This window comes from Lygodium microphyllum, chromosome 19, assembly GCF_053477565.2.
Source record: "Lygodium microphyllum isolate KBCC chromosome 19, Lygodium_microphyllum_v1.1.10, whole genome shotgun sequence".
Classification (NCBI taxonomy): domain Eukaryota; kingdom Viridiplantae; phylum Streptophyta; class Polypodiopsida; order Schizaeales; family Lygodiaceae; genus Lygodium; species Lygodium microphyllum.
The window spans coordinates 50,621,424-50,634,282 of NC_141153.1; the positions used below are offsets into that span (position 1 = coordinate 50,621,424).

At 37.8% G+C, this 12,859-nt stretch overlaps 1 protein-coding gene across 1 annotated transcript; it reads left to right on the forward strand.

Annotated features, from left to right (window-relative positions):
- Nucleotides 1–8,726: 8,726 nt before the first annotated feature.
- On the forward strand, nucleotides 8,727–9,548 carry LOC148019859 (major strawberry allergen Fra a 1-B-like). Its single transcript, XM_087700841.1, has 2 exons — nucleotides 8,727–9,056; nucleotides 9,168–9,548. Exons 1-2 carry the CDS (start codon nucleotides 8,864–8,866, stop codon nucleotides 9,452–9,454), a joined length of 480 nt encoding a protein of 159 aa, XP_087556967.1. The 5' UTR covers nucleotides 8,727–8,863; the 3' UTR covers nucleotides 9,455–9,548.
- Nucleotides 9,549–12,859: the final 3,311 nt, after the last annotated feature.

Genomic DNA, 12,859 nt, shown 5'->3' on the forward strand with positions numbered 1-12,859 from the left:
AAGGGTTGTGTGACCTCAAGTTGGATCATAGAAAAATAGTATCACAATGTGAGCATGTGGCTATTGGCTTATATAGTGAGCTTCTAAGAAGAAAATGACCTCTCGTACATAAATTAGACCAACATGGGTAGTGATGATCTACAAAAACTAGGAAGAGACGAATGATTTATGAGAAAAGGTAGAGAGAGCTGGCCTTCCAACTTTCATTATTGTATATGTAGAATGCATATAGGTTGCAACCTGCTGAAAATTTGTTATTATCATTGGTCCAAAATGAATAGAAAATATGAAGGAAGATTAGCCACATAAAAAGAGCAACAAGTTACCCCACCATCAAACACTTATTTGGTGAGAGAAACATTTGTGAATTGAATATGATTTTACTTGTGAGTGACACTTTATCTATCAAATCCTTTCTTGTTGATTAGAAAAAAAAGATTGTATTTGATTGTTGAAGAGAACTTCAAGAGATTTGTAGGAGGGGTTCTTGCTTTGTCTTTAGGAGAAGGGGGATTTAGTTGAGAGAGTTTTCCTTTGTAAAAATTGAGACTTCACCTCGTAATGTGACAAAATTGTGAGAAAGAGAAGGGAAAACCCTTGTGGAATTGAAGTCGAACATAATTGAAACTTTTGATTAAGGGAACTGTAAAACAACTACTATGTTTAAGCTAAGAGATTTCCTACCTATCTTTCGCTGGTGAGCTTGAGAGTTCATATCTGCATGTTTTCTTGTCAGCCTTATTGCATTTAAGTTGAGAGGCTCCCTACCTATCTTCTTGCAATGATCTTGGGAGTCCATGTTTGTGATTTTATTTTGTTGTCCCTATTGAAGTCCTTTGATGTATCGAGAGAAAGTCCAAAGACAAGAGAAGTACCTAGCACTAAGGCTTCACCATTGAGCCAAAAGCCTATCATTGAGGAGAGGATACTTGTTTTTCTTAGGTCTTCTAAGATTTTTAAATATTTTTCTTTTATGTTTTCACGTTTGAGCCAAAATCATAGATCCTAGCATTAACTTGATTCACCCTATTGATGCTCCCTTATATCTTGACCATGCATGTCAAAGAGGGTTTTCTCTATCATCGGAGTGCATGTCATGTTTCTGATGGCTCCATGAAGGAGTGTTGTGAGTGATTTATTGCACAATAAATATAATACTTGAGAGGATGACATGGTTAATTACTTTTTGCAATTTCATCGAGGAAGTGCAAAGATTCTCAATGATTCCTCGAGATGTTGGAGCTTGGATGCATTGGGCATTGTTTAAGTGATCTTGTGAGTAAGTTGCAAAGTTTCAAATACCAACTTCTTGACAAAGGAAAATAATGGTTTCATGATTGCAAAAGCCATTTGAAGGCCAACTACTCCCATGGAGTATAGAGCATCTAAATAAGCATTTCTTAATAGACTCAAAGATAGAAATATCCCCAAATGTTGTGGAGAAAAATAAAAATGTACCATCAAAGGAGAGATAATTGATATAAGAGTTTACTTCAAATTTTATAAGACATTGGGATAGCTAGAATTCATATTTAGAGAATGGAGAAAGAGAACCCAATATGCCCAAAATTAGGAAGGAACTATTAGAAAGGCCAATATTTTATTTGCCCTTCTCATGGAGCTTTGTTTGGAGATGAGGAGAGAGTGGATTAGTGTTGCTAAATTAGAGAGGCTTACATAGTTCGAGGAGAAAAAGTATGTGTCATTCCACAAAATTAAGTATAGTTTAGTATTCAAATGATTGAGGGATTTTATTTGCATCTAAGGTTTTCGAATCATGCTTGGATAACATGTTTAGCAATAATACAAGACCTAAAAGTCACAGTCTATGATGTGCCAATGAAAATCAGATCTCATGTTATGCTAGCTAGGATAGGAGCATTCCCTTTAATCTTAGCTAGATTTCACCTAAGAAAAGCTAGAGCTCTTATAGTTTTGGGGACCATGATGAATGATGATCAATGAGGCTTGACTAAGAAATTTGACATGGCCACAATGAAGCCAATAGAAAGCCTCTTTGCAAGAACTTGCTAGGCAAGAGTGGTAGAAATGTTCTTTGCAAGAATTCACTATGAGTAATGAGGATTGTGATTGGAATCCAAAAAACCCCAAGATTGATTTAGATGAAACCATGAGAGAGAATGTAAGGAAGGCACTAGGAATAATATATGAACATAGAGAAGAAAGGAAAAAAATAGCTAAAACGGAATTTCAAGAACCTAGGAAACTAAGGGCAACCTTGGAGGGGGATGTTGAAATATCCTTGTGAAAGATATTGGGGAAAGAAACATAAAAATGATAAGAAACATGGATATGATGAGAGAGATAGAACCATAAGAAGAAAGACATGAAATATCCTTGTGGAAGATATTGGGGAAAGAAACATAAAAATGATAAGGAACATGGATATGATGAGAGAGATAGAACCAAAAGAAGAAAGAAGAGAGGAGGATAGAGAGTTGGTGAATGTTCTTGAAGTGATCATTTTTCTGAACCCAATAAATTTAAGAAAACCAAAAAGAGACCTAGGGATCTAAAAAGTAATTGGTTGATAAATAATGCTACTTTTAATGACAAAAATCATTAAATAGAAATTCTTGTGGGCTAGGGGGGAGGCTAAATATGTTCTGCATTTTTGTAACACTAGAAAAAACTCTAGGTTAACTTTAGGTAGCTAGGTTTTAGGACCATGTTTAAGTTGTGCTTGTTGTTTTCATATTTTGATAATCTAGTAGAAATTGAGCTTTTGATCAACTAGGAGTTTGGAATTTGGTTTAGCTTTGATTTTTTCTTACTATAGACAACTGTGTTGATCGAGGATGGATATTTGTATAGCTTAATGATAGGGAAAAAAAATGAAAATTGAGCAATGTGAGAAGAGATAAAGTTTTTAATCCTTAATTGTTGTAAACATAGGAACGAGGGTAACATGCACCCTACTACATTTTGACTTTGGAGCACTACACTAGCGCTTGGTATACCCCTATTTTTTAACTATTTCAAGATAATTCCCATGCCATGGGATATGAAGCACATATACTCCTTCATTAAGCATTAGAAAACATGAGGTCCATTAAGGCTATACTCAACAAAACTTAGGAGCATGAGCACTTGAGAGTGTATGATCATTGAGGACATGCCTTTTTCATGGCACAAGGGTAAATTTTGTCACTTAATAGGAATCCTTGATAAAGTGGCAAAGGGAAAGTATGAGTTGAGCATCCTAAAGGTCTCCAACAATGTGTATCTCAATGATTCATTCAAGAGTACTTGTAAGAGTGGGATTGGAGAAGAGTTACATTATTTTCATTACTGAGTGAGAACTTGAGACTAAAGAATTTAAACCTAATCATTGAGGGGTGAGAATCTCATAGTAAATAATTTAAATATATCATTGAGCATAAGATAGACACAATGACTTCCAATGCATGCATCTTTCCTTTGTTAGAATTGTGTGTCCTGAGAAATGTGTTAATGATTTCAAATTGCATTTTTCTTCAAAGCATGGTGTGTTTGGGCACAAGATATATCAATGGTAGATCATGCTTATGTCTAAATGCATGAGGATCATGCAAATGTAGTTTGTTTCCAGTACTCAAAGAGGTGAGATGAGAGGAGTGTTATTTGTATATGTGTATATGATGATCTCTCATTTCCATGTGGATGAGTGCATTAAAATGTTATAGAATTACATGCAATAGTGTTCATCAAGGCCTATTACATGTTCATAGAGTACCTTGTGGGATGTGTTAATGTTTTGAATAAGGAAAAAATTGTTTGTCCCTTGTAATATGATTGTGTGGTTAGAAGAACTTGAATAGAAAGTCCTATGTATGCTTGAGGTTATGAAGGATATGTAGTAGAGAGAAGTTTGTCATTGGAATCATAATACTTAGATGTGTTTCTTTGCTTATTTGGGTTGTCATGGAAGAGGATAAATTGCATGAGACGAAGGAGTTTCCATTGTTTGATTGGTGCTTCCAATTGAGGATTGTGTTTCTAGCTACATAGCTAGATATCTACCACCAAGCTGTAGGGAATTAACAACCTTGAAATGTTAAGAAAGGGGGAAATTCTTCTATAGGTAACTTCACGAAAAGCGAGCTATAGGAGGAGACGCTTGGGGATGATATGCACCAGAGGGCAGCTAGATGATGATGTCTTGAGAGCATGGGGTAGCACTTATTCGAGAGAAGATGGAAGATAGCTATTGTTATAGTCAAAGTTACAATATTGTAGAGATCGTTAGGTGTTATAGGCATCCATTGCATAAGATTGTGATGAAACATCTATAGGAGGGAAGAGATCTTCAAGCCCACGTAGTTCACTTTATGTATACCCTCTATATCATGTGCATTCAAGGCCTATTTATAAGTATCCGTAAAAAATGTTTTAAAATTGTATTTTAAAAATCCCTTATGTTGAATCCAAGTGGTACATACATATATTTATGACTGACCTCCTTGGATCTTCAAGAGGCTGACATTACTAAATTTAGCCAATATTTAAGGTTTGTGAGGAAATCTATAGAGGCTCTCAATAATAAGAGTGGAAGTAGGATGCCATTGTTATCTAGAACAATGTGAGAAGGAGTATCCATTACAACTGAGGGTGGCACAAGAGAAAAGAGGAAGGTCATTACTAAGAGCCAACTAATTCATGCATAGGGGGTGCTTAGCTACAATCTATGTTTGCAATCTGATAATCAAAGGGGTGAGATTTAGTGATGCACTTGCCTTAGTATAGGCACCTAGCAAAAGGCACCTCTGAAAGCAATAGTAGAAAAACTAAAGCGAGGGATGGGGTATCATTCTATTCTAAGCTCACTACCCACAATAGGCAAAGAGCTATGGAAAAGCAACATCACAATGTGTATATGTAGCCATTGGCTTATATAGTGAACTTTTCAAAAGCCAATAATAGACTTGGTCTACTTTCATGACATTCTTATCTATAGCAAGAGTTGCAGGAAACATTTATAGCATGTGAGGTGAGTATTTGACACTTTATAGAAGCATAAGCTCTTTGCCAAGGAAAGAAAATGTACTTTTATGAAAAATGAGGTTGAATACATGGGTCACACAGTTGGTGACAAGGGCACAAAAATAGATTCTAAGAAAGTGCATTGCATCTCACTGAGTCCCAATAACTCTACTTCTTTGCAGGGATTTCTTGCACTATTTTTATTTTATCGAAAATTTATCGAGAATTATGCCATGTAGCCGCTCCTTTGACCAAATCAATTAAAGCGTGAGGCATTGTTTTGGGATGCCATTGCCATTGAAAGCTTTAATGACCTAAAAGAAGTTATTTTGGTGCCTATATTGGTATGCCTAATTTTCTCCAAAGAGTTCACTATTTGTATGCATGCTAGTGGCCATGGGATTGAGATTGTTTTATATCAAGATCATGGATTTTTTGCTTCTGAGAGTAGGAAACTTGATGATAAGGAGTGACAGCTTCATGTTTATGAGCAAGAAATGCTTGCAATCCTTCATGTCATTAAAAACTGGTATCATTACATTTATAGCAGCCATTTCAAAGTTAAGAGTAACCATCACATTCTCAACTATTTTCTCTCTCAAGATAATCTATTTCCAAAGCAATGACAGTGGTTGGCCACATTACAAAGCTATGACTTTGAATTATCATATACGGTGGGAAAGGACAATAATGTGATTTATGCATTATCAAGGATATGGGCATATTTTATTTTTACCATCTCTACAATTTACAAGGATTGGATTTACAACATTCAAGAGGAATGTTTGGTAGATGATAAGCTAGTAATATGATGAACAAATTATCGCAAGGTGAAGGTGAATAGTATCCCAACTTTCATTGGCATCGACATGACTTCTTTGGTACAAAGGAAGAGTATATTTGATGCTATAAACAACTTTCAAGCATTGAATATTGCAAGAAATGTGTTCTTTGTGATTGGCGGGTCATTATCAACTATTTAAGACTTTTAATAGCATTCATAAGAACTTGTATTGGAAAGGAATTAAGAAGGATGTCAACGACTATGTCTACCAATTTTCGCATTGTCAACAAAATGAGGATTCCACTCTTTTTCCGACTAGCTTACTTCAACCTTTACCTGATATTAAAGAAAAGTGAATAGATATTACTATGGATTCCATAATGGAGCTATCAACCACTAAGTAAGAGTGAATTAGGGTTTATGTTGTGGTGGACAAACTGACTAAATTCACTCACTTCATCCCTACCAAGTTCAAATTTTCAACAATTTAAGCAAATTGTAGAACAATTCATGGAATGTATATTTTGACTTCATGGACTCCCACCAAAGATTGTAACCGAAACATATGTCCACTAGCATGAGGTGCCTGTCATGCAATTCTTCATTGTAAGCTTCTTGTTCATTTGCAACTATAGCTTCCATGTGTCATGGTCTTCTAGAGTATAATAGTCATAGCATGGTTATGACCACACATTCTCTTCTCTTTTCTTGCTGTGTTACCAATTTCTTTCTTTTAGAACTTTGCTCCATTTACCACAAGTCACCATGTCACACATAGATGATAATGATAGGCATTGGATAGGAGGATAATGATAGGCATGGCATCCAAGAGATTCCAATCACTATCCAATGTCATATTAGTACTCATTAACCTCACTATCTCTCAAAGCTTGACAAGTATTGCAAATGGGTCCTAATCTAATTACTTGAGAACTTTGCACGTATTGGAAATGGGTAACCACTTAAGGACTTAATAGTGCATAGTGATAGTGGTGACCTTGATACATCATATACGCTCTTTAGATAGCTATGTTATCATTGATTTTTAGAAAGAAAGAATTAGTGGCCTACCCAATCCCACCTTTGTTTCATTGAGATCCCAAAGCCCATGGGTATGCCTAGAAGTCTGAATACTTTACCTGTTTCAATCTCCTTACACCCTGCAGCTAGGAGCCAACCAGGACAAGGACCCACAAATTTCATGTAGAGGGTTGTCTAAAATGGAAAGGCTTAGGCCCACTAACAATAACTATTTGTCCAGTCAAACTGAAAGCTAAAGATTGCTCTCCTTTGGCAAAAGGTCTCTGAGAGGCTTGGTTCAAGTACAAGAGTCTGTTAATCCCCTCTTCCCATCCCAACCTCACCCTACCCTGGAGTTCCAAAGACTCCATCTGGTTCAGCTTCTTTCAGGGAGCCATTCCAGATAATCAGATCAACTTAGCCCACAAGCTCTTCAAGAAAGGCATTAGAAGTTGGAGGGACATTTGGGATTCAGCCCTAAAAGGTGGATGACTGGAACACAACTAAAACAAAAATTCAAATTAAAAAGACAGGAACTGGAATTGATAACTGAAAGGGTACTCCTGTGGGGACCTAATATGTCTGCAATGATTAATCTTAATCACCACTTCAATTACAGGGGAATCTGTTTTATGGGGGACAAACCTCTTCTACCCCTTCCAAACCTATTAGAAAGCAATGCTCCTCTTTGTTTTAAACTAAATAATAGATGTCATATTAATTGGTTAGTAGTACAGTGGAATTACAGGTTCGGTAACATTTGGGCTCCCTCAATCCAACCAAAGATGTCTTGTCTAATGTGGCTTATTACTCTCAAAAGTCTTTGGACTAATAAGAGAGCACTCAAAGTTGGTCTGGGGAATGGACTTTGCCTAAGGTGTGGCCAACAGGTAGAATCAATCCCTCACATATTCCTTAACTGCCCTAAAAATTCTAACATCTAGTGTTTCATGCAGGTCCTTGTCATCAAGTATCACCCCACTAAACTCACTTGGAAGGAGTTATTACTGGGGGAAATATATGGACTCCCTCCCCCAATATGGAATTGGATCAGAAGTTATTACCTATGGAACATATGGATAAGCAGAAACAAGAAAATGGTTGAAAATACTGATTTGGATCCTATCCATGGTCTTAAATTTGATCTTTGTTTTCAGGTTGAGAAAGATGCAGCAATAATTCTCAAGCAGCATGAAGACAATATGAAGGAAAGACTAGGGAAAGCATTTTCCACTGTGGATGTGGCAGTCATACTGCTGGACATCAAGAAGAAGGCTGAATAATAATGATGTAGACATAACATCTCGACATCTGATGCTTAAGTTCAGACCTATTATGGTCTATGTTTTGTAATGCTGTTAATATGTACTCTCAAGTCAAGGTAGCTTCCCTGTTTTGAAGCAACACTCCCTTAAACAGCTGTAAACCTCTTGATATATTTTATACAACTTTAAAGCTTCCATTAAAAAAAAAAAAGAATTAGTGGCCTAGATTCGAAGCTTCATCTTCTGATGTGACTTTAGACTGTTTGCACTCAATGATTCTGGCACTGTTATTTCTACCACTAGTACTGTGCTGATAACTGCCGCTACTTTTATTAATTACGTAGAGCCATGACTTGGTACGTTCGATCTGCCAAACAGTTTCTGGTATTTTAATGAGATGAGATAAAGATGCGGAATCGATAGATTCGGATAGAACATGGTGAGACAAGCAGCGAGTCTAGACTACTAACTAGCCCATGGAGAGAGCGCAGAGCACCTGGGGCCCTTACAGATGCCATAAAGACCAAAGGTATACGGCCACGAGGACGACGACGCAGTGACAGCAAGGTGATTTATTTAAAGGGGTTGGGGTGGCGAGCAGCAGGCGGAGAGAGAGAGAGAGAGAGAGTGTGTGTGTGTGTGTGTGTGTATGTGTGTGTTAAGGACGACGAGGTGATAGTGTTAAGGAAAGGTGTGTTCTATATAAAGGGGCTGGGGTGCCGAGCAGCAGGCAGGCAGGCAGGCACAGAGAGAGAGAGAGAGAGAGAGAGAGAGAGAGAGAGAGAGAGAGAGTGTGTGTGTGTGTCTCAGGATGGCTGGTCTGAAGTCGCAGGATCATGCGGTGGTGGTGGAGCATCCGGCGGAGGAGGTGTGGCAGACGTTCGTGAAGAACATGCAGGTGACGCTGCCACGTGTCCTGCCGGAGACTTACGCTTCCGTCGAGTACCTGAACGGCCCTCCGCTCGCCCCCGGTGGCATCTACCGCGTCAACTACAACCCCGCATGTAATTATCATCAAGCAAACCCCTCCAATCTCTCTCTCTCTCTCTCTCTCTCTCAACATATTTCCATCAAACAACTGCATTGATTTACCGCATCTGGTTCCATCCCTGCAGCTTTTCCTCATTACACCACTCTTCTGGCGCAATGGGAAGAAATTGATCATGAGAACCACTACTTCAAGGTCAAGCTTATTGAAGGAGGATCTCTCAATAAACATTTTGGCACCTTGAAATATACTTTGAAGCTCCTACCAGGACCTAAGCACAACACATGCCTTAAGCAATGGGCTTTGGAGTATGATGACATTGCTTTGCATGAGTTCCATGATATTCTTAAGGAGGAGCTTTCCTTCATTGGCTCTGCAATCGGTAGTCACTTGTCTTCATCAAAGGCAACTTGATTGATTCAAATTATATGGAGAATTTGGATTATATTACATGTTGTAGCCAGATTTGAATAAATGAAGGAGGTGCTATTATCAACCTATTGGCAAATAGATAGTTGGAATAATGCCATGCTTTAACCGTACCTAATTATGAGTTTGTTGGATGTAGATAAATTTAATTTTCTATGTTATAAGGAGTTTATGGCTATTAGTCTTAATAAAGCTTTCCATTAGTATCCAAATGCTTAGTCCACCCCCAAATCCTTAATTGGAGTAACATGCTTCAACCCTAACTAATTAATATAAGTTTGTTGGTTGTATATTAATTGTATTTTCTATGTTACAAGGAGTTTATGGTTGTTTATAGTTTTAACAAAGCTTTACATTTGTCTCCAAATGCCTAATCCACCCCCATTGTCTACAAGCTAGCAAGCTTTGCATATGTGTCTATGTATTTTGTCCATCTCTAGTCCACAACCATTCATAATCTACAATTCTTGAGAGGTCTCACCTCTAATTGCACAATTTGAGTACAAGTAGTTTCTTTGCTCCAACAACATAACATCTATCAAAGGGGCACATGTTTTGAGGAGCCTTTTAGTACTCTCAATTGGGACTATGCATGCAGAGATGGCTCATGCACTTAGCTAAGGTTAGAGAGCATAGCAATGATTTTGTGCCTCGGGGGCAAGAAGGAATTGAGTGGTCTTACAATGACAATTTTGTTTTATTAGGACATGGTATGGGGTTCTTCTAAATGATTGGTGTGGGCTTTCCTTGGAGTTGCAGCTATTATGATGAACCTAAGGTTGTGTGATACAGTAAGGCTTAGAGTGGAATGCCTTGAAGTTCAAGAGTAGGAATATCATCATCAATTGTCATGTGGTCATGGTTGGAGATACAAAACCAAGTACACTCATAGTGTATCATGGTATGTTTGGGGAACCCACGCAAGTGGATTATGAAAATTTTTTAATGTCTATCTCTTTATTATGAAGGTAAAGGTATCTTCATGGTTTGAAGGAAAGCAATGTGCTTTTCTTCAATACTACACCTTCATCATTATATAGACATACTCGTCTATATAAGGGTGAAGGTGTAGTATTGAAGGAAAGCACATTGATTTCCTTCATGGCTTGAAGGAAAGCAATGTGCTAATGAGTATGTCTATATAAGGATGAAGGTGTAGTATTGAAAGCAACACATGGAGGTGAGTTAAAAGCCTTTTGTAATGGAGCTTCTAGGAGTGAGAAGAAACATGGAGTGGTTCCCTTCTTGTGTTTATCACCAAGTTTATTGTAGTTGCGGAGCTGTAAGTCTCCCATGAGTATGTTGCTTGGGTGTTCACGATATTTGTGGATTTGAGGGTCATCTTAGTTGTGAGAATATGGTGTAGAGCATGTTGCTTTATGTCTCCTACATAGGTGGTGGACAAGGGTTGACTCCCTATTGGGAGGGTGGTTGAAACTTTCATATTAGTTGTTATTCATGGTGATTGAAAGCAAGGCACAACTCATGGAGTTGTGAAGAGTTGTAGTTGTGTGGTGGAGCCAGAGGATTCCTCGAGTGTACTCTTGGACAAACTACTTACTTACATTATCATGCATTGATAGAAATAAGAGTTTTGCCCCTATAAGCACACTAATGTACAAGAATTATAGCCACAAAACCAAATCCCAAACCACTATATAGACTCATCTTTCTTTACAAGGGACTTAAGTCTTACACTTCAAGGCTTCTTTCCCATCATGGTTTGTTATGAAGGAGAGGAGTATGGCAACTCATTCATAATACGACACAACAAAAAAAAACATTTAGAGGAAAAAATCCTATTTTGCTATAATCTCAACACCATAAATAACACCAAGTAGTTTGCTTGGAATCCTCACACTCTTCACACAAGGTTGTAGCTCTAAGATGGTGTCGGTAAAACCTCACTACAAGGGCTATGTCCATGATTACGACTATAAGTATGAGTGTCAGAGAGAGAACTAGAGAGAGAGAAAGAGGAGAGAAGACTGCATGAAGAGAGAGAAAGAGAGTGACGAGGAAAGATAAAGACTAGATTTGGAGAGAGAAAGACATGAAAGAGAGAGAAGCCATGGAAGCTGTGAGCAAGATGGGAGAGAAGGACAATAATTGTATTAATGTGTCAAAAAGATATGAAAAATTACATGACCTCTCCTTTTATACCAATGTCAGTGTGACATGGCATAGTATCAATATTATTTTACACTAAGTCCTTATTCCCAACTTCTTACAATCCATCCCTTCCCAAAAGATTTTGTCCTAAAAAACAAACCTTAAAGACTAGAAAAGGATGGATAGAATAGAGTACTACTCTGTTTTACAGCTTTACAAATGGGAAAATGAATGAAGTATGACCAACCATATGGACTAAAATTGAAAAACAAGAGTAGGTCTCAGCTATGTACATGATTTGGAGTACTTCAAAAGTATATGGAGCCATAAAATCTTTAACAGATAATCTCAAAATGAAGTAGACAGCTTGCTGCATAAACATACCCTGTTGGACCAAATCTGCCATAACTTCTAGTAGAAGTGTCCAAATGAGGCGTGCCATATATCAGAACGGAGCTCTTGAAGAGTACTTTAAGCCCATGTAGATAGCTTCATCCTGAAAATTAGATACGATAAAAACTGTTCTAAAACAACGTATTGTCGTGATCCTGCCTGCATCATCACTAGCTCCATAACCAATAGGCTCTAGCCACCAATGTATCCCTTAAGAAAGGAAACTCATCCAATATAGAATCAGGCCTCCAAGAAGCTTCCTCAGGTGGCAAACCTCTCCATTCAATCAAATATTCCACGATAGAACGAGATCAAAGCTTCTTTTCACGCTGACCTATAACAACCTCTGGGATATACTGAACAAGACCTTCTTCATCAACAGGTGGCAGCTCATCAACTATATCCACTGGATCACCATAAAAAGGCTTGAGCTGACTAACATGAAAGACATTGTGAACCTTTGTGGAAGAGGGAAGCTCAAATCTCTATGCCAAGTCTCCAATTCGCTTAAGGATCCGGTAAGGGCCATAAAACCTGTGAGCAAGCTTATTACTAGATCCATCTTTTAATGTAGAGTACCTGGACTTGGGCACCTTCAGTAAGAGCAACTCTCCTTCTTAGAACTCTAAAGGCCGCATCTTCTCATTAGCATACTCAAAGGTGAAACTCCAATACTAGAGTGGGTAGAATTGTTATAAGTGAACTCAGCCAAGTGTAACCAAGAATCCCATGAAGTTTGGACATCATAGCAGAAATGGCGAAGATAAGTCTCCAACCATTTATTGACTCTTTTTGTCTGTCCATCAGTTTGTGGATGATAGGCCGTAGATGGAGACAATTTAGTGCCCATAGATGTAAATATCACCTGCCAAAAGTTACTCATAA